The 21,372-nt window shown below is 57.2% G+C and overlaps 1 protein-coding gene across 1 annotated transcript in view; it reads left to right on the top strand.

Moving 5' to 3' along the window:
• The first annotated feature begins 6,449 nt into the window (after positions 1 to 6,449).
• Positions 6,450 to 21,372, top strand: part of ASIC4 (acid-sensing (proton-gated) ion channel family member 4) — a 20,758-nt gene continuing 5,835 nt past the window's right edge. The window contains 3 exon segments of the mRNA XM_008580490.1: positions 6,450 to 6,502; positions 6,504 to 6,783; positions 6,785 to 7,405. Coding sequence (XP_008578712.1) covers positions 6,450 to 6,502; positions 6,504 to 6,783; positions 6,785 to 7,405 — 954 coding nt within the window.

Genomic DNA, 21,372 nt, shown 5'->3' with positions numbered 1-21,372 from the left:
GAGGGGGTCCTGGCAGCAGGCAGGGGTGGCAAGCAGCAGGGTGCTGGGGCCTTGTTACCAGCACGAGGGTCTGGGACAGAGCCCAGGATTTCATAGCTTCATAGCCCGGCAGTTAGGAAGATGCGTTTTCTCGGGAGCTGGACTGAGGGTGCCATGGGGACTGGGCTAGATGTGACCTCCCAATCCCCTTGGGCCCTGGGGCTGTGTGAGATCTTGTGGGAAATGATCGGCATTTTAGCAGACCTGACCTATAACCTGCCCCTTGCCTGTTTCCTCCGGTCCGTGCCTCCAGCCCAGACCTTCCATCAGCTCCGTGTGAGGCTGGGAGGGGGCTTCAGGTTCCCATTCTGGGCCTGGGGTCATCTCCCCAAAGAAGGGGCTGGGAGAAGGGTGGGCCATAGGGCCAGGGTCTGGGTCCCTTCCCTCTCCTCCCCCCAGCCCTGACCCTTCTGTTCCAAGTGGTTGGCAGAGGCCATGGCAGTTCCATCATAAATATGATAATTTAATTATTTTCTCAGCAAAACACCGTGAAATCCAATAAGTCTGTGTCAGGCCCTGGCCCCCGGGACCCCCCTCCTAGACCCAGTGGGGGTGGGGACATGGTGGGGAGAGGCATTGGAAGGGGAAAGGGTCAATGATTGAAGTGGGGCCGGGGAGAGCTAGTGAAGCTGAAGTCTTTGTAACATAACCTCCCCCCCACCCCACCTGTCCCCAGGCTGAGGAAGTCACTGTTGTGTGTGTGTGTATGTGGTGGGGGGCATTTAAGAAGGGCAGCTCAGGGCCCAAGATGGGGAGCAGCCTGTCAATGGAGGGGGAGTAGAGAGCCCCTCGTCCACCACTTCTGGGACCCTGCATCCAACCTTTATTGACCCTGTAGGGGTACCAGGTTGCTGGCCCGGGGGAGGGGCTGAGAGGGGAGAAACGAGGGAACTGGGGTGGGAAGTGGGGGATGAGCGGGGGAGGGATGCGGGGGAGGGGTGCGCTCCTGCCATTAGCGCTTTTTTCAGTTTCCATAAAAAGATTATTCTGTAAAATCAGCGAGGGGGAGCGAGCTGGGGGCCGGGGAGGGGGGCGGGTCCCTGGCACCAAGCTGGATGGGGCGATGGGGAAGGAGAGCTGGGGACAGGGGCTGAGTGTGGAGAGAAATTTGGATGGGCTTCAGGAGCCAGCGAGGGGGAGAGGCCGAGCCAAGAACACAGATTTGGGGGAGGCAGGCCAGGACTGGGTGGGGTGGGGGAGGGTCTCATCTCCCTCCTGTCCCTTTGGCGGGGCTGCCGGCCCCAGTCCCACCTCCATCTCGATCCCCTCCTCCTGGCACTTAGCAGCCATTATCGGGGGAGCAGATTGCAGCCCCCTCCCCCTCTGCGGGAAGCAGGCACAGCTGGGGCCCCGCCACATCTGCCGCATCAGCACGGAGCACAGCTGGGTGTGCCCAGAGCCGCGCTCCCCAAAACACGAAGTGGAGGGGGTGGGTAAGGAGAGCCCGGACCCCTGAGACAGACACACTGACACCTCTGCTAACAGACACGTACTCCTCGAGGCGAAGCTACACCCACCAACACACGCTCCCTCGTGTGCAGAGACGGGAGAACCGGCAAACACGCAATTACCCGGCCCCGCCCGCCACCCCCGCTCCCCTCCCCCATCCTTCCTCCCCCACTTCCTTCCCCTCGAGGCTTCCTTCCCTCCGCCACGAGGGCCACCTCTGTACTGCCCTGGGCTCTGGTGTGAGGGAGCAGGGCCTCACCACCCCAAGCACACCTTGGGGATGCTTAAAGAGCAAGAGGACGGGGGTGGTAAGGGGCATCCGGTCCGAAGCTTGAGCCCTGCAAGGCCACCTGCCCTCTTTCTCCACAAAGCCCATACTCCTCCCCACAGGGAAGCCCCCTCTGACACTGTGATCCTTGCCAGGGTGGCGGGCTGGGCACCCATGACTCTTCCCTGTGGCACTCCTGTGTTCCTTTGACCACCTCAAGGAGGCGCTGTGTGCCCTCAGTCTCAGCCACCAGCTCAGACAGAGGCTCCCAGGCCCGGGCACCTGCCACTCCCTCCCACCCTATAATCAACCAGTACCCTACCCTCAGCAGTGTGTCCCTCCTCTTAGCCCCGATGACCTGCGCGGGTGCGGGGGCTCCGTCCACGACAGAAAAATCCGCCTCCCCAGAACAGATGACCGGGAGTTCCTTCTTTCCTCTTTTCCCAGTCCATGACCACCTCTTGGCCCCTGATTAAGTCCTGCCCCCTTCTCAGCCCTCATTTCCCCAACTCCTTGGCCCTGGTGTGTTGCCCTCAACCCTCCCCTGCCTGCCCCCCCACCCCTCCCAGGCCCCTCAGAGCTTTAATCCCTCCTGCTGCTGTGCCGCCTTATCTGCTCCCAGCAGCTTTCGCTGCCGCAAAGCCTTCTCCCCCTCCTTCCCTGCTTTCTCTGCTCTCTGAGCAGCCCCCCTCCCTGCCCAGCCTGTCTCTGCCACTCAGGCCCCCGTCAAGGCTCCTGGCTGACACCCCCAGATCAGTACCCCCATTCCCTTTGCCCTCTCTCCAGCCTCAGCTCCGAGGCTGTGGGCTGCTCACCCACTCCCACGCTGGCCTCTTCCCATCCCAACCCTCCCCCACAGCCCCCACAGACTTGTTAGTTTCTGGCCAGCCAGGATTTTTCATCTTTCTTCTTCCTGTCCTCCCCTTCTGGTCCCCTCCCCAGTTCCTGCAGAACTGTCCCGCTCCCCATCTTGGACCTGGTCCCCTTCAGTCCCATTGTCTGGGCTTGGGAGTACCTGAAAGGGGATGAGGGTGTTAGTAAGAGACACAGGAGAGGGTGCTGGGCTGGGCTTGCCCTAGGAGGTCAGAGGTGGGGGGTGCAAAGAGCACTGGCGGACAGTGGGGGCAGGGCCTGGCGGTAGGGCGCTAACCCCCTTCAGTCGCCACAGATCACGTCCGGGCCTCCCCACCCCCCTTCGCTGGGACTCTCATTAACCGCTTCTCCTGCCTCGTCCGCGGCATAAATAACCCAGATAAATCAGCCGCCTTCCGCCCCCCGCCCCTCGGCCCCCGCACAGCCCGTTTGTCACCGCTGCTCGCTCACCAGCCAGGCCTGGGCCGCCTCGGCCCTGGCCCCTCCATCCTTGTCCCTTCCCACCCAGGTCTGTCCCACACTGGCTCATCCCCTGGTCCCATACCAGGGCCAGGTGTGTGGGCTGGGGAGGGTGACAAGGGGGTGTCCGCTGGGTGCAGGGGCAGGCTGGGGACTCTCTTTCTAGGAGAATGCTCTGTCTAGGAGTTTGGGGGTCATGTAGTTTATGAATGGGGCTAGCCAGACAGGGATCCTAGGGCCCACAAATGGTAGGAGACAGCAGATACGGCTCAGCTTGGGGGCCCCTGTGCTGTGAGAAGAGGCTCCAAGTTGAATCCTGGGAGGTCTCCAGGTCTCCCTTTGGGGCATTTTGCCCAAGTAAAACCTCCATGCCTGCTCCCAGGTGTCCTGAGCCAGAACCATCCTGCTCTTCCTGCCACCCCCTCACCCTCTGCCCCCACTCCCAGGCCCTGCCTTGTCAGGCTATGCAGATGTCAGTCCAATCTCTGCCTCTCAGCCCATCTACTATTCTCTTTCTCACTGTCATGAAGTCCGGTTCATCCCCTGGGGGGTGGAGAATTGGACTGGGGACAAATCTGGGGAATGGGGACAATTGGAGGGCAGAGGAACCCTGGCTGAGGCTTGGCATCCTGACCCTGCAACAACCCCCCTACCCCCCCTGCATTCCCAGCCCAGGGTCCCCAACAGCCCTGTTCCCTTTGCTCACACCCAGCTCAGGTCCTGGCCAGCCGCAATCAGCCCTGATGGGTCCTGATGTTTCACTGCAAGGGGCAGCTGGTCCCCTGGGAGAGGGTGGGGGAAGCAGGGAGGGGACAGGGGAGCTTGGGCGCAGGGCTGGGGGTGGGGGTGGGGAAGAAGCTGGGCCGGGCCCCAGGGACCAGCTGGGCAATGAGCCGGGGAAGCAGCCAGGAGGCTAAATGAGGGAGATTATCACCCAACTGCAGCCGGGCAGAGAGGGAGGCAGGCAGGGAAGCAGGGAGAGGGAGGAGAGAGGGGATGGGGCCAGAGGCAAAGGGGATAGAGAAAGACAGGGAGGGGGCCAGAAGAGACTGGAGAGGAGTGGGGGGCAAAGGCCAAGAGATGCTGGAAGGATTGGGGGGAGCTCCCACTGAGCATAACCAGATTCCTGGAGGTCTGAGAAACCGGATGACGGCGACCTGGGACAATTGGAGACAGCTGGCTGTGGGGCAATGGTGGGGGTGTGCCTGTAGCTGACTGCTGCTTGCACCACTCCCCCACAGTCCTCCCCACCACTGCTCCCCCATACCCAGTTACCACCTAACTTCATTCCTTACAGAGGTTGAAGGCTTCCTGCCATCCCTCAGGAGAAAGGACGGTGTGACTTGGGCTCATGATGGAGGCCAGTGTGTTGTGGGGGGAGTGTGACCCTGAGATTTCAATGGGTGGCAGGGGAATTCAAGGACATGTATGGACTCCAGGGCAGTGTGAGTGCTGGGGAGAGCTTGGGGGGCAGCTTCCATTTTCTTGGCAGAGCCCCAGACTGAAGTAACCTTAAAAAAGCAATTAAATCACCTTTTTAAAAAAACCCAGTAAAGAAAAATCAATATTAGGAGAAAGGGGAAGAGAGAGAAAGATGGGGAGGAATGGGGGTGGTGGTGGGGAGATCTGGAAGTCTACCAGGGAGGCGAAAGCATGGGAGAGGGTTGCCTGGGCATGGGGCAGAGAGAGGGGGCTATCTATGGTCACTCGGACATTACTAACAGTAGAGTGTCCTCAGCAACTGCTCCCAGTGCCAACCCCACTTTCCCCTCTGGGATGCTGTGTGCCAGCCAGCCACAGCACCGGACCCCAGGGGTCTCATCTTCCCAGCTTGGGGAGCCTACTAACCGAGACTCATCCATGCTTGTGGGGACCTTAAGGAAGCCACTTTGCTGAAAGGCTCAGGACAACCTCAGCAGGGCTCCATGCATGGCCAGAGCTGGGTGTTTGAGTGGGCTCCATTCTGGGTGACCCTGATGAAGCCTGACCTGGCCTTGCAGCCAGGGTGGTGAGAGTGGCTTCCTGCCCCTGAGGGAGCAATCCCTAGGCCCCTCCCCCGAGGCCAGGCAGAGGCTGTGGGGCCAGGCCTGATGCAGGGGAGGGGTGGCCGCTGGGCAGCGGGTGAACCTCGGGCTCTAATCCCCAGCAGCTGCGTTTCCCTCAGATCGATTCCCTTCTCACTTTTTTTTTCAGCTTCTGGTTCCGCGGCTTGGATCGATGGAGCCGCCTCCCCCGCCCCTCCGAGTTTCCTCTCCCTGCTGCTCATTAGCGCCCCGATTAATCAGCACCCCCCTTCCTCCGGGGTACAAGTGCTTCCTCCCCCGTGAAGGCTCACACTCTCACACGGGTCCCCAGAGCACAAGCAGCTCATTCTTGCCACCCCCACCCTGAGGGCACCAATGCATACTCTCCTGGCCAGCCAACAGGGGCTCCCCACCCTCAACTGCGATGACAGCCACGTGCCTGCTTCCCCTCCACGAGAGAAGACAGTAGCCTCCCTAGGGCTCCTGTGCCCCACCCTGTCAGACTCTGGGCACCCCTTGCACCTGTTCCCTTAGAATAGCATTCCCTCCTTTAGCCCGGGACATCTTCTTCCTGCCTCCAGCACCCCCATTTGGGCTCTTCCTCCTCCACTCCACATCCTCTCCCCTACATATGAGAGCCCCCCCCCATCCTTTGCTCCCTGGCCTATTCACCCAGCACCCCTTCCCCCAAGACTGGAGTGGCATGGGCTTTGGGAAACATTTGGGGAACACAAAGTGGCTACCTACGGATGTGCAAGCAGCCAGGTGCCCTCTGTCCAAGAGGCATGAGTGACTGAGATTGGGGTTGGGGGCAAAATGAGGCAGAGTGGTGTGGAAGTCAGGAGCAAAGCTTAGGCAAGCTGAGAATCTTGGTGAAGTCACAGTTGTCCCCCAGTCTGTCTTGCCTGCCCTCTTCTTCCCCCTCCCCTCCCTCATTCAAACAAGTGGCTTTCTCAAGGAGTTTCTGGAAGCTGCTGTGAGTGGGGTAGTGGGAAGAAGTGGTGGCTGTGCTGGGTGCTACAGTCAGAGTAAGGGAGGCCAAGAGGTGGGTGATAGATTGGCTGACCCTTCAGGGGGTGTGGTCCAGAAGAGTGGCAAAGTGAGCTGAGGACACTGGGCACAGCGCTCCTCTCTAGGTGGCCTGGAAGTGGGGCCATCTGGGGTCCTTATGAGTGGCTAGGGTATAGCAAGAGTTTGGGAGGCAGCCCCAATCCTAGGACCCCTGTCCTGGGTTGGGGGCTGTCCCCTCCCCTGGCCTGGCTCCTGCCACCCGTGCCGCCGGTGAAACGCTGTTGACATGTCCTGAATTATTAAGCACGGGGTGGGCTCCGGAGCACATGCTGAGCGGAGCGGCTGGGGCTGCGCGGCGTGGTGGAGCAGCGCTCGCTCCCTCGCTCGCTCGCAGGGACACACGCAGGGGCTGACAGCTGTGCTGGTGCTGATAAGGGAAGCCACAAGGAGACGATCGAGGAGAGAGACAAGCGGCAGCAGAGGCAGCAGCGGCAGAGGCAGCACCAGGGCTGCGGAGCTGCTGGGAGTGGGAGTGACTCCCCCACCTCGGGCCCCCACCCTGTCCCCATCCTCCTCCCGCTTGCCCTGAGTTTAGAAGAGCAGCCGCTGTCACCACCGCCACTCCGGAGGGCACCAGGGCTGCTGGCCAGGGAGGGACAGGGGCAGGGAGGCTTTGGCCAGTCCCAGCAGCCAGGGACAGATGCCGATCGAGATTGTGTGCAAAATCAAATTTGCTGAGGAGGATGCGAAACCCAAGGAGAAGGAGGCAGGGGATGAGCAGAGCCTCCTGGGAGCTGCTCGGGGGGCAGCAGCCCCCCGGGACCTGGCCACCTTTGCCAGTACCAGCACTCTGCATGGGCTGGGCCGGGCCTGTGGCCCAGGTCCCCATGGACTGCGCAGGACTCTGTGGGCACTGGCCCTACTCACCTCGCTGGCTGTCTTCTTATACCAGGCGGCCGGCCTGGCCCGGGGCTACCTGACCCGGCCTCACCTGGTGGCAATGGACCCCGCTGCCCAAGCCCCAGTGGCGGGCTTCCCGGCTGTCACCCTCTGCAACATCAACCGCTTCCGGCATTCGGCACTCAGCGATGCTGACATCTTCCACCTGGCCAATCTGACAGGGCTGCCCCCCAAAGACCGGGACGGGCACCGTGCCGCCGGCCTGCGCTACCCGGAGCCCGACATGGTAGACATCCTCAACCGCACTGGCCACCAGCTTGCCGACATGCTCAAGAGCTGCAACTTCAGTGGGCATCACTGCTCCGCCAGCAACTTCTCCGTGGTGAGTTCTGCCAGCTGGGCTGCCCGGCCTGGGGTGGCCAGAGGCTGGCGGGAGGGGGGGTTGGTGTGCTGGGCATCCTTAATAGGGCTTCCCTTCCTTCCACCACCAGAGGCTGGCCTTGGGTTCCCCATGCCTGGTGTTTCCCTCTGGCCTCCCAGCCGTGGAGCGGTGGCTGCTCCTAGGGGCTTACCCGGGCTGCTGCTGTTCCTCTTCTTGCTCTTGCTGCGGCTGCAGTGGCCAGGTCTGGGGGCTCGGGTGGGGGGCCTAGGGGGTGGGCTCAGGGGTCCTGGAGCTGGTCAGCTTGCAGGGAAAGGATGCACCATCCAAGGCCAGATCAGCCAACCCCCACTTGTCTCTTGCTCCCTTTTTCTTCTGTGGCTACTGGATTCTTCTCGCTACCAAAGGAAGGTGGTGGGAAGTGGGTATTTGGGGAGCTCCAGCTAGGGAAGGACTCAGAGCTGCCTATTGGGTAGCTGGCCCGGCCGGCAGGCTTGATAGAGCCGGTCTTCATGTACACTGGGTGCCAGTGTCTCTTCTCTGTGTCTCTTGCACACCCTCCCACAGACTTCCTCACACATCCCTCTTTCATGCAGCCCCTTCAGCTTCTCCCGCTTGCTGGCCCCCCCCTCCAGCTCCTGTTCTTGCTGCTCCCTTGCCCAGCTCTGGCTCTTACACTGGGAATCACTTGTTCACTCTGATGTGCATAACTTACCCTCATTGCTGCCCACACGCATGCACACATACACACACACACTCCTGCTGCTTGGGGACACAGTTTCCTGCACGCTCCCTCTCTCACACACACTCAGTGTCCCTGTCACTACACTCACATGCACACCTGCACACTCACACACCCACACACCCAGCAAGCTACTCATCTCCATGCCCATATCCCAGCTCTTCCTCAGCTGCCAAGGGCAGGGTCATGCTGTGGATGGCATCCCCTCTCGCGATACCCCCCCCACCTACCGCAACCACAGTTCCCCATGTGGGGACTGCTGGTGCCATCTCTACATATGTGTGAACACAAGTACACACTGTCATTGGAGGGGAGTGTCAGCTTGGGCTCCTCTCCCAGGCACACCTCCCACAATCAGGTATGTGAATGTGGGGGGTGTGTGTCTTGTGTGCTGTCTGTCTGTCAGTGCTCCATTCACCCAAAGTCACAGGGTATCTATTATTCATGGTGCTTGAGACGCCTGTCCCCAGTCCACAGTTGACTCCCAGCATTGTGTTATATGTGCATGTGTGTTTTCATCCTTGCTACCACTGCCCAGTGCATATGCAAATTCCTGGCATCAACATGGTGCCCGTCCAGCCCAGCCTCCAGCAGCCAGCCCCAGTGATGGGACTTCCCACCCCATCCAGGGTCCTTACTCGCTGCCTCAGTATCACCAGGAAACATGCTCTGACTAGGTTCCTTGCTCCCACCATGCCCGCAGTATCTGGGGCCTCCTGCCACTGGTTGTGGGGAGTTAGGTAGAAAGAGAGGAACAGGAGAGGATTGTGCTGGGAGATGAGTCAGGGGCCACTGGCCTGTTGTCTGGCTATCTACCCCCTCTGCTAGGAAAAACCACTGCTCCCCAAAGTCAGGGCTGGGAGAGTCCCCACGGAGGAGGGGGTGTGGAGTGTGAGTGTGGCCTTTAGGATCCTTGGGGCTCCTCCATTCCACATTCTTACCCCTCAGTGTTGGGGGGTGGGCAGAGCCTATTCTCAGCAGGTGCTGTTGGGCAGAAATCAATGGGGTCTTTGTGTCCCTGAATGAGAGTTTGTTGTCTCAGACTCCTGTTGGGGATGGGCAGGAAAGGGGAAGGGTGATGAGACCTCAGTGGAAGGGAAGGGGAGGAAGTGTTGGAGGGGGGTGAAGAAGGAAGGGGAGGGAGGCAGAGTGTTCCTGCTTGGCCTCCAGGAGAGGAGGAGGTGCCTTGAGGATACAGAAACAGGGAACCTCCCGATCAAGGCCGGTGAGTCCCTTGGAATCCTGGGGATTACTGAGAGGAGTGAGGGTGGATTTCGCACAGGCCCTCTGGTACCCTGGGGCTGGAGAGAGGAGGATGGTAGAAGCTGGTGGGTCTCAACTCTGGGGCTGTGGTGGGAAAATGAGGGGAGGAGGGGCAGAGCAAGCATTGGGGGACAGGAATTCCCCTTCGGGGTTCCTGCTTTCCCTCTCCCCTACCCAGCCTAGACCCTTCTGCCCACCCCCCACCTCCCACCTCCCACCCCCATCTACTAAATGTACTTCTTTGGACTTGGCATTCTAGGGCTGATCTGCTGCAAATTCACCAGGGTTTGCAATGTGGGGTGGGTTGGGATGGGGGCCCATGATCCACAGCAATGGGAAGATAGGGTTGTTCGTAGGGGCAAGATTGGAGAAAGGGTATGGAGATGAAGACATGGGATCTCTGATGATGACCCGAGGTCCATGATCAACTCTGTGGTGAGGATTTGGAGTCCATGATGGGGCTTTGAGGTCTATGGGGGGAGAGGGGTGCATGAACCAATTGGCGGGGAACCTGCCAGGGGATGGGAGGTGATACAGTCAGAGACAGTGACAGGCTTTGGTAAGGGGCTGTTATGTGTTTTCTGTTGCTTTCCTTGTTTCCTCCTTCCCACTCCCCACTCTGCTGTGACCTTTCTTCCGGAATCCAAGTTAATAAATGTCACATTTTCCAGCCTATTTTTACTCCGGGTAATGTGCCCTCCCCCAGTCCCCTATGCTGCTGCCTTGCTTCTGTTACCACTGCAGTCGCTCTCACCCCACACTCCTTAATGTCCCCTCATTTACTCCCAGTCAGTCAATCAACATGGAATTCTGTGTGCCTACTATGTGTTAGGCTTCCTGCTAGGAGCTATGGAGACAGCAAAGATAGAAAGCTCTAGTCCCCAGTTCCTGTCTTCAAGCAGCCTACAGTCTCATGGTGGAGCCAGGACAGGGACACTCAAAAGCTTAAGCAACCACGCAAGAGGTAATCAGCCACGCAAGCAGTGTCATAAGGTGCCAGGATTAATTGCCAGACAAGCTGCATGGATAGCGAGGGCCTGAGTTCAGAGAGAGAGAGAGGCTTCTCTGGGCTGAAGAGAGCTGGAGAGTCTTAAGGGATGAGGCAGGCTGGGCACGATTTGGAGAGAAGGATAGGGAAGACTGAGAAACCGATTGGGGGCCCTGGTGGTAGGGGTGCTCTCTCCCTCTCCACCCCTGCTCCCCTCCAGCTAGCTCACTCCAGCTCTTCCCTTCTTTCCCTCTCTCCTCCTCAATCAGCCTCACACCAACCCACTCCCACCTATATCTCCCGCTTTCATGGCCAACTATATGTGCCCCACACCACCCCCTCCCATCTTGTAGCCAGCTCTCCCTTCCTCCCCGACTCTTGCCACCATCTGCTGCCCCCACCCTTTGCTCCAAGCCCCAGCTCTTCTTTCCCCACTGCAGCTTGCTCTCAGCCTGCCTGCTTCCTAGAAGGCAGAAATCACTCTTTCTCCCCAGGCTTCATTTCCTTAGCTGTAAAATGCAAGGGTGGCTCTAAAGTTCACTACCTCCTCTCAGCTGGGACTGTACACTGGAGTGGTCAAGTGTGTGGGTTCTGGAGCTGTCAGGCCATCTGGATTCAAACCTTGGATGTACCCTTTAAGTTGTGCGGCCTTGGGAAGCCAAAAAGCTCTCTGAGCATTAGTTTTGTATTTATCAAATAGGATATTAGAAACTAAAAATTTGGGGTTGTAAGGATTAAAGAGATGTCTGTAAAGAGCTTAGCACAGTGCCTGATACGCACATAGTGTGCACTCTGTGAGTGTCAGCTGTTATAAATGCTACCACCCCAACTCCTGGCTATCTTTAACCTGACAGTTCTCAGCACCACTTACTGACTTCCGACCCATACACTAATGCACTGGCATCGTCGCTACTCTCCATCACCTAGTCCCTCCCAACCTTTGACCCACAGGTCCACCCCTCGCCCACCCTTTTATAACATTCCCATTCTATCCAACCCTCCCAGATAGGCATGCACATGTGCAAATGTGCAGGAGCGTGCACACACTCTCTAGACCAGTGCTAGCCAACAGAACATTCTGTGATGATGGAAATGTTCTGTGTATGCACTGTCCAACATGGTAATCACTAGCTCCGTGTAGCTATTGAGCATTTGAAATGTGATTAGTGCAACAGAGAAAATGAATTTTTAATTCAAATAGCCACATGTGGCTAGTGACAGCGCAGCTCTAGGGATGAAGTACGGACTGCTTGGGTAGGGCAGGGCTGGGAATTACTTCTGGGACCAAAGGATATAAGGTGGTGGCTGCAGGCTGTGATCAGAAGTCGGGCTATCTACTCTCTGGGCTGAAGTTCCAGGTTGAGCTGAGGATAGGGTCTGTGTCTGTGTGCCAGGGGCATCAGGATGTCTAGAAACACCATGTGAGCAAAGGCACCTTTCTTCCCAGGTGCAGGACATGACTTTGGTCATTTCTCTTCCATTCTACTATCCAGAAAATTGAGGCATGGGGGAGGTAGAGAATCCCTGAGGAGGCAGGAGTAGGACCCAGTCCCTGTCTGTGGGGTCCTCAGGGGTCCAGGAGCCTCTGGAGGGGCAAGGGATCAGACCCCTGTGGGCGCCTCACTGTCTCCATCCCCTCTTGGCTCTCAGCCTTCCCTCCCCCTCCCGACCCTCCTTCCCACACGCTGGTGACTGCCGTGACTATTAATCACTCGCCCTGTTCTCTTCCTCTCTACTAATCAGGCACAATTAGACAAGGCCTCTTCCAGCTGGGCAGTCCCCCTCCCTGCCCTCGTTCCTCCTCTCCCAGCCCCACCCCGCCACCATCCAGGACAGCTGAGGCAAGGGAAAGGCATGCAGGCCCTCTATCATTCTCTGGCTGTCCAGCCCCCAATTAGGGGCTCCTCAGCACCCCTTCCTTCCATCCCAGTTTCCTCCTTAGCCCTTTCTCTTCGCTGGTGTGGTCAGGCCAGTATCGGTAGTCTTTGCCCTTCACCACCTGCCCTTGGCCATGGGAAGGGCTACTTCCACCTCCCTCTCAGCCCCATACCTTTGCCACTGGGTCGGAGGGTCTCAGGCTGCCTGCCCCCTTGGGTCTGGAAGGCAGGGGGTTCCCACTGAGGTTGGTCCAAGTCTCTTATCTACCAGATGAGCCTAACTCTGATCCTCACCCCCTGTCCAGTCCTTTGTCCCCTCTGGTCCCATCTTCTCCTGAGGCATGAACCCTGAGCAGATTTAGTTCAACATTTAGCGGGGGGGTTAGGGAGAAATTGGTAAAGGGCCATAAAAAATGTTTACAGTGTGTAATGATTAAAAACCAAACCAAACCAAAAAAACACATTTAGTTCAGGGTTGATCTTGCCTTCGGGAACCAGGCGGGTCGGGTCAGCAAGGGCACACAACAGGGAAAGGTGGGGTCTGAGGAGAGCTAAAGATCACTTAGCCTTGAAGGGTGCAGCTACTCCTCAGCGGCACCTAACTGTTGCCCTATGAGAGGGAGCCCAGTGTTGGTGGGTCTTCCAATTTGTCAAAAGAAGCCCCACATTGTGATTATCTTAATCAAACTTTTCCTGATTTTAAAAATACTGAGAGCTGCCTACAGCTCACAGATTGCAGAACCCAGTTTACTCGCCCTCCTGGCGGTGTACTAGCGGCTGCGCCTCAGGCCTTCCTGGAGGGGGCGCTCTTGGTCTGGCTGCTTTGGCAGTGGAGTTGGTGGAGGGGGATTTGAGTGACGTGGCCCAGCAGAGCAGGGCAGAGACTGTTAGTGTCACAGAGGGGCAGTGGGGAGAGCCATGAGGGACGTGTCCCACCGAGCCCCACTCAGCAGCCCTGTGGCCTCTTCATTAATCAGGAATCAGCCCCGAGCTGGGCTCATTATCAGCTCAGCTTCTGGTGGCACTGCCGGAAGACGCTGATTAGCATTTGAAGAAATGGCCCCCACGTCCCGTCCCCCTCTCATCTTCTTTCTCCCCTACACGTGCTCCATCTTGGACCCCCACTCCTGCCCTTCTGCTTCCTGGGAAGAATCTGCTCCCTCTTGTGGCTGGCGGCAGGTCGGCCAGGTCCGGGCTGGGGGGCAGAAAGCATCAGGAATGGGGAAGCAGGGCTTCCCGGGGAGCCTTGGGAATGCGGAGCCTCAGGCTGCTCAAGTTGAGGCCCCCCGAGTCCTGCGGTGGGTGGGGGAGTGAAAGGGGTGGAGCCTGGGGGTGGTCAAGGAGAGATGGACGGCCACCCCGGAGGCGGGCTGAGAGGGCAGCCTCGGGCGGGTGAGTGATCAGTGTTCCCTGCCCTTCCAGGCTGTCCCTGCATCCCACCTCCTTTGAGCAGCCAGCACCGAGGGCAGGAGGCCAGAGGGGAGAAGACCTACCAGGGTGTTTTTTTGTTTTTTTTTGGCAAATCATGGTGGAGGTTTAGGGTCCCCAGAGCCATCCCAGATGAGGGGGGTGGGCAGGAGGAGGACAGAGACCCGAAGGTGGAAACAGGAAGGTTCAGATGCTGTGTGTGGTCCAAGAAAGGGGAGGGGGTGTCTGCACTTCTTCCCCTGGCTTCCAGGCTGGGGGCTGGCAGCGCTGGAAATCCAACCCACCCTCCAAACGTTCAACATGCCCTTGGGACACCCGTTTTGGGTTGGAGGGGGAGCAGTTCCAGAGACATAGACATAGGCTGCAGCAGCCGAGGCAGCAGCGAGAGTTCAGAGAGGAGCCACGGGATGATTAAGGGGAAATGGAGGATTGATTTAGGAGGAAAGATTAAAGGAGCTAAATCCGTGGCGCTTGGCTCAGCGGTGACTAAGCGTGGACAGGATAATAGCTTACAAATGTGTGAAAGGTGTAAATACCAAACGGGGGGAGGGGAGGCGGCTCGGCGGGCCAGGGGAGCGGGGACAACTGGGCATGGGGGGCTGAGCAGGCCCCCGGGAGGACTGGGGACCCCTGGGCCACGGCCCGGCGGGGCTGGCCCCTCCCCAGTGGGGATACGGAAGGGAGGGAAACGGGGTGTTCGGAAGCTCCGGGACTCAAGCAGGGGTTTCGTTCGTGGGGTGCAGCTTCCCGGGCTTCGTGCTGATTTCCACGTCTCACTCTCGCCTGGCTGGGGATCTGAGGTCGCGGGTTCAAAGCCTACCCGAGTCCCCCAGCACCCCTCCGCACCAGGCCATTCATTCGGCTGCTCAGGCCCACCAGCCACCCCCAGCTCCGCATCCACCTCCTCGGGACCCCTGTCAGCCCCCGGGCTCCCGCTCCCCTCGCCCCCTCCCCGGCCGCGGCGGGCGGCGGTGTCTCCCTCCGCGGTGGAAGCCTCTGGCGCTGCTGTGTGCGGAGGTCACTTTGCCGAGGAGCCGGGAGCCGAGGGAATGCAAATGAGGCAAACCCAGGGAGGAGAGCCGAGGAGCCCGAGGAGACGGGAGGGCCCCTTCGCGGTCTTGTCGCTGAGCTCCCGCCTGCCGTGGGTGTGTGCTCGACGGTGTGAGCAAAACTCTTAACGAGTAACTTTGCTTCGATGGGCGGGAATGTCAGGGAAGGACTTAGTTACCAATTAAAAATACTCCCGCCTGCAAAATTGACTCTGTAGGGTTTAAGGCCTAAGCGGTCGCTGCCTGTGTAACAGCTTTGACTGTGTACCTGGGTCCTGGAGGCCTGGAAACGCGGCGCACGCCCGGGACCGCTGCGTTCTTCCACGGCCCCAAGCCCTCCGAGGCTCCGTGGGCTCAGCCACAGGGCCTTGACCATCTCCTTCCCTTACACCGCAGCTCCCGCACTTACATTTGAACCAACACTGAGACCATTGCCTCCTAGACCTGCCTTGGGGAGGAAGTCGCACTGAAAAGCACATGGGGGGAGGGGTGGGGCGAGGTTGGGGGCCCGTGTTGATTCTGTGGTAGGGGAGTTGGGCCGCTGGGCAGGGGGTGGGAGGGTGGGGCTGGAGGGGTGTATTCTTCCTCTACCTTGACTGTGGTATGGTCTGATGTCCTTCCTGGGTGGGCCAGTCGGCTTGCTCAAAGAAGCCCTCCCTCATCCTCCAACCCAAATCGAACTCCTGTTCCACTGTCAGACGCCTTGGCTGGGTGGCCCCAACATAGCATGGCTGACAACTAGTAATGAACGATCTATCTATTCATGTGATTTTTGGATGCGTGTGTTTTGCTCTCTTCTGTAAACCTAGCACTTAGAACATGCCTGGAGTGTAGGTGCTCAATAAACACTTTTTGAATGAATGAATGCCTCTGCTCCCGGACAGCAAACTCCTTGAGGGCAGAGACTGTCTATTTTGTTCTCTGAAGCATCCCCAGCACCAAGCACAGTGCCTGACACATTGTACAGGCTCAACGAATAGTGTTGGACAAGTGCATCTTGTTTGAACACCTGCCAGTTCATGAGCACCTACTACTTGTAGGTGCTGTGTGCAGGTGTGTATCACAGTGGCTATGAGTACAGGCTCTGGGCCCGACTGCCTGGTCCCCTGGCAGGTTCCACGTTATGTGACCCTGTCAGGTTCCTCACCCACTCTGTGCTTCCATTAGGTTGACTGTAAAATGGAGACGAATGGGAGTACCTCCAGTATAGGGTTTTTGTGCAAAATAAGGAATTAATTTATTATAAAGTGTTTAGGACTGTGCCTGGCACAGAGTAAGCACTAAGTGAATCTTAGCTGTTGCCATTATTTGTGTACATTATCTTTTCCTCATTACGCCTCTGAAGGATGCCTATTGTTATTCTCATTTTACAGAGGAAAAATGGAGGACTAGAGAGGTTAGGTGACTGATTCTGAATTGTGCAGACTTAAGGGCAAGGCCTGGATGTAAACTAGTCGGGCTTTCTATCTGGTGGGAGAGCCAATGCTCAGACTCTGTGGGTTTCACTTTGACAGAGCTTCATACTCTAAGCAGCTCCCGAATTGCAGATATCTCTTTATCAAGTTCGTGATGCCCTGTGAGGCTGGGATGGGAGGTGTGGGGGCATCCAAGATCAAAGTGGCCACGCCATCTAGGCAGGAAGCTCCATTCCCCAGCTGGGCTCCCCCCATCTTGAGCACCGACCACGCGTCACTTTAACTTAGCTCTAATCCTCTCCCCTAACCTTTGGAAGAGGAGTTACCATTCCCTGATTACAGATGAGCAAATTGAGGCTCAGAGAGGTTAAATCACGCACCCAAGGACATTTGTCCAAGGTTGGTGGAAGAGGCAGAATTTGAACCCTGCTCTGTCAGGCTTCAAGATATGTTCCCCTTTCCCCATGTTATGAGGCTTCTGTGTATCCATTTCCAGCAGCACACTCAGTGGTCAATCTCTGCGCTAGCTTGGTTCATGTTGGTCTCTACAGCACCCACATTACTAATGTTGAGGCCTCATGGATATTACTTCACTTTGCACATGGCTTTCACGTACTTTTTTGAGACTAACAACTACCCTGTAAAATGAGTCAGGCAGGAATTTCTGTCCCCACTTGACAGATGAAAAACTGAGGTCCAGAAATGTTGAGAAATCACTTTACTAACCAAAGTCACACAGGCTGTCAGTGGTGGAGCTGGAGCGGAGACTCCCAGGGAAGTGACCAAGGTTAGTGGAGAACTCTGGGTTCCAGTTCTGAATTTGCCCCTTTTTTCTATGTGCCCTTGGATATGTACCTTGCCATCTCTAGGCTTCTGTTTCTGCCTTTGTACAATGAGGGGTTGGACTGAGTGACCTGGAAGTTCTGAACAGCACAGACACCCTGGACATTTTGGATTGGTGCCATTTTCCTTCCTTTTCCCCTGAGAAGGAGGAGGCTTTGAACCTGGTTACTGGGCCACCCGTGAGCAAAGCCAGGGCTTAGGAGCTGTCTGACCCTGGGGTGCTAGTCACAGTACAGAGCAGAACAAGATGTGCTCCCTTCCACTGGCCCACTCTGGGCCCCAGGGCACTGCAAAGTTAAGGGGAGTCCATTGTGGGGGCTAAGTGTGAGGCATAGAGGTAGACCTCATGGGGGAGGGCTGATGGAATTTGGGGGGAAGAGGCTACCATGGAAAAGTTTTTTTTGTGGGGGGGGGATGCCAGGGCCTTGGCAGAGGCAGGGTGCCCAGAAGGCCGTGGAGATAAAGCCCAGACTGCAGATTAGCTCCGGGATTAGCCTGGCCTCGGTGGCTCAGGCTGCTTCTTATCTCCTGGAGGCCTAGGGCTCTCTCCCCCCCCCAGCTCTGAGCCCTGGTCCTGCTAATTGCCTGTTAACCCTGTGGGCTGTGGGACTGCAGGGAGGATGAGGGGGTGGGGAGGGCTGGGGGAGAATGCAAACCAGCCAGCCAGGGAGAGCTTTCTGGAAAAATGGGAGCTGTGGATAGATGGAACTCAGATGGCTGAGAGAAGCCATCGCTCAGAGGAGCAAGCTCTGGACAGATCTCTCCCTGATCACCATCTCAGGCAGACCCAGAGAGCAGATAGGGACAAGAGGGGGAGGGCACCTGAGGAGAGGTTCCTGGCTTGATGATGGGGGGAGAACCTCAGGCCCAGGGAAAAGTCTAGGAGGAAGACAAGAGACAGAGACTGGATGCCCAGACTAAAGGATGGACAGAGAGGAAAGGAAATGGGATGGAGATGTAGAGGCAGGAACAGAGAGGCTGAGGGCATCCAGGCCAATGGGGGAAAAAGACAGAGACCAGTGGCATGGACGGGGTGGCAGAGGGCAAGGGAGAGAGAAACAGTCCAGATGGATAATCCATCAGATGCCCAGGACAGATAGCCCAGGAGGTGGAGAAGGACTTGGGAGACAGACTGAGATCAGGAAACAGTCTATGGAGACCTGGGCTGGCCAGAAGGAAGGTGGTGGAGGGGATCTGTGGGTCTGCATGTCCTGTGGCTGAGGGCTGGTGGTAGGTGATCTGGAGATAGCCCCTCTGCCATCAGGCACTCCTTGGCCTGGGACCTTCCCTTTTCTGTGATTGGGTCCTAGACTCTCAACTCCTATACACAACCCCCCTCTCGGCAGGTCAGCAGGTCCGTAGGGAGGGACCAGTGGACAGGCAGTGGGACCTTGTGGCTGAGCAGTCGTGCCGTCTCCATGGAAGACGCTGTGGACTGTGCTGCCACCAGAGTTCTGCCACTTAGGAGCTGGCGGCTCCACCCGCCGCTGCCTGCCTGGCCCAGGGACCGTCTCCTGGGCAACGCTGTGCTCTCCCCAGCAGTAGGGCCTGACCAGGGCTGTGCAGGTGACTGGGTCCTGCCAGTCTGGCCTGTCCATTCCCTGCAGAGTATTCCTTAGGCCTGGACTAATCCACCCACCTCCCTTTTTCAGCCCCACTCTGCACAACCACCTCAAAGGCATGTGTGACAGGCATTGACTCTGTCCTGCTTGGTGCTGGGCTCAGTGTCATGTAGCATGTGTCTCTGTGTGTATGTTGGAGGTAGCAGGCAGGGAAGCTGCCCCAGTCCTAGTCAGGGTCAGGAGCCTCCAAGAGTCTTCATTCACTCAACACCCATCAGATGTTTTATAAGCACCCACTGTGCTTTGACATTGGGTTCAGTTCTCTTTGAATCTCAGCTGTCTTTTACTTGCTGTGTGCCCTTAGCCAAGTCACTTTCCTTCTCTGAGCTTCAGTTACCTCATCATTAAACAGGAGCAACAATACTTATTTCATGTGGTTGTCTTGGAGGCTCAAAGGAGAGAATAGATCAAAAGTACCTATCACAGGACCTGGTACAATGTGGGTTTCTTTAATAGTGTTTACTTTTTTCCCACCACGTCACACCTCCTGCAAATCTCGCTGGGCTCTGGGGATGCCAAGAGGGAAACAGGACTTCCTGCCTCAGAAGGGAGTTCACGGTTCCAGGGGTGAAGCTGAGCTTTGCAGAGACCACGATGTTGCCTGACAGGCAGGGCTCCGCCACCTTGGTTCTGAATGCTGAGGGGACACGAGTGAGCAGCTCATAACCCAGGTCCCCCAGGCAGCCATGTCTTGTCTAGCCTCTCAACTAGAGCATACACTCAAAACTGGCTATGTCAGCAAGAGCTGATTCCAGCATCTTCTTGGCCCCAAATATTGAGTACTTTGAGATTTTTGCAAATACTTATACCTTCCCGCTATCTGCCTGTCCCACACCACCATGGACCCAGGAGTCTTGCACCCAACCCACTTCTGTGTTCCACTACTTCCAGTGACATGTTGTAAGAGCACTGGTCTGGAGTCAGGCTGTCTTGCTGGACTCGTGCCCCTTCATCTAGCACCTTCCTACTCAAAGTGTGGTTCACAGACCAACAGGTTGTGAGAAACACAGAATCCAAGCCCTGGCCAAAACCCACGCTTCCTCCCCCCATCTACAAAATCAGAACCTGCACTTTAAAGAGATTCCCAGGTGATTTGTGTGCACATTAGAGTTTGAGAAGCACTGATCTTGGAGACCTTGGCAGATCAGCCTAATTCTCTGAGCGTCAATTTCCTCATCTGTAGAATGGGTAGATAATAATAACAACTTCACAGAGTAGCTGTGAGGATTCAATCAGATACACCATGTTAAGCATTTAGTGTGGTGCCTGGGGGCATATTGTGTGCTCCTGAACTGTCTGCAACACTCACTCCTGCCTAGCAGGGAGGTGGAACGGGGGAGACACAGATGGGGTCAAGGACTCGAGCCCAGAAGCTGGTAAAGATGGGGGGTGGAGGGGGGCAGAGAGGAGGGACAGGTGAGGAACTGAGAAGCAACAGATATGGAGAAGAAAGCGTGAGGGAGCTGCAGAGGAGCAGAGCAGAAGGGAAGGAGCAATAGGAGAAAAGAAGGGAACAGGCATTGGGGCACATTCCTATCTCATTTCACCTGGACGGGGCTGAGGCAGGAGCTGGGTCTCCAGGTGGGATGGGGGATGCCAGCAGCGGTTGTGGGAACAGCTTGAGCTTTACATCTGGATGAGTTCCACGTCTCCCACTCCCTAGCTGACTTGGGCAAGTCACTACACCTGTCTGCAGTTTCCTTGTCTGTAATAAATGGAATAGTGAAACCTACTCGATGTCAGAGTTGCTGAGTGGATGGAATGAGACAGCGGTAGATGCTGACATGTTTGTAAACTCCAAGGTGCTTGTTATGCACGGGTTTTTGTTTTAGGAATCAATGGCAGGGTACTTGGGCAATAGAAGAACTGCATGAGAAGGGAGGGTCAGGGTTGCACTGACACTGGGTGGTTAACCGAGCAGGGGACAGAAACTTAGCTCTGCTCCACAAGATGTCTCAGGAGGCACCCTCAGTTCGCACTTCCACTGCCCTCAGCCCAGCCTGTCTCCCTTTACACTCCTCCTCTGAAACTAGGCATCTAGGGTGTCTTTCCCCTTCAACACTGCCTCAAGGCATTTCTTCCAGCTTTGACCAGTGAGAAAATGTTCCCAAGCAGAGGGGAGGAGGAACAGGGAGTGATTGAGTGCGCCGACCCCCTCTCCCCAGGGAAGGTGCTGCCTGTGATGGGTTTGACCCGGGGGCTGGTCTCTGTGGGGTGAGCCTGGCAGTGGGGAACCAAAATCCACCTCGGCCTCAACCTCTTCCCCACCCCAGCTGCGGCGCAGCTCCCGGTGGCAGCTCATTCCCCCGCCCGAGCCTCGGCTTCCATCTCAGGGGCGCTAGTGCCATCTGGTGTCCGTGCAGGAGAACTCTCCATAGAGGAAAAGAGAGGGGCTTCTGCGCTGCAGTAACTGCCTATTACATTACCCCTTGTGCCCGGACTGGGCCAGGTGCTGGGGACACCAGACGGGTTCACTGTTCCTGCACAGCATACACTCTAGTGGGGGAGATGGACCATGGACAAGGAGACAAGGAGATGAACAAAGTCATCTTGGGTCTTGAGAAGTACTTTGAGTAAACCAACAGACTTGGGTGGGTGGAAGTGACACTGAATATGGGTGTGTGGTGTGTGAGTATGACACTTTAGCTGAAGCTGGAAAGACGGACAGCTAGCCATGCCGAGAGTGGGGGGTGGGGCGGGGGGCATTCCAGGAGAGGGAACAACAGCAACAAAGACTCCAGGA

The sequence above is a fragment of the Galeopterus variegatus genome, unplaced genomic scaffold (genome assembly GCF_000696425.1).
Source record: "Galeopterus variegatus unplaced genomic scaffold, G_variegatus-3.0.2 Scaffold2108, whole genome shotgun sequence".
Classification (NCBI taxonomy): domain Eukaryota; kingdom Metazoa; phylum Chordata; class Mammalia; order Dermoptera; family Cynocephalidae; genus Galeopterus; species Galeopterus variegatus.
Note: the sequence above shows the minus strand (reverse complement) of the source record. Positions and strands in the feature narration are given on the sequence as shown.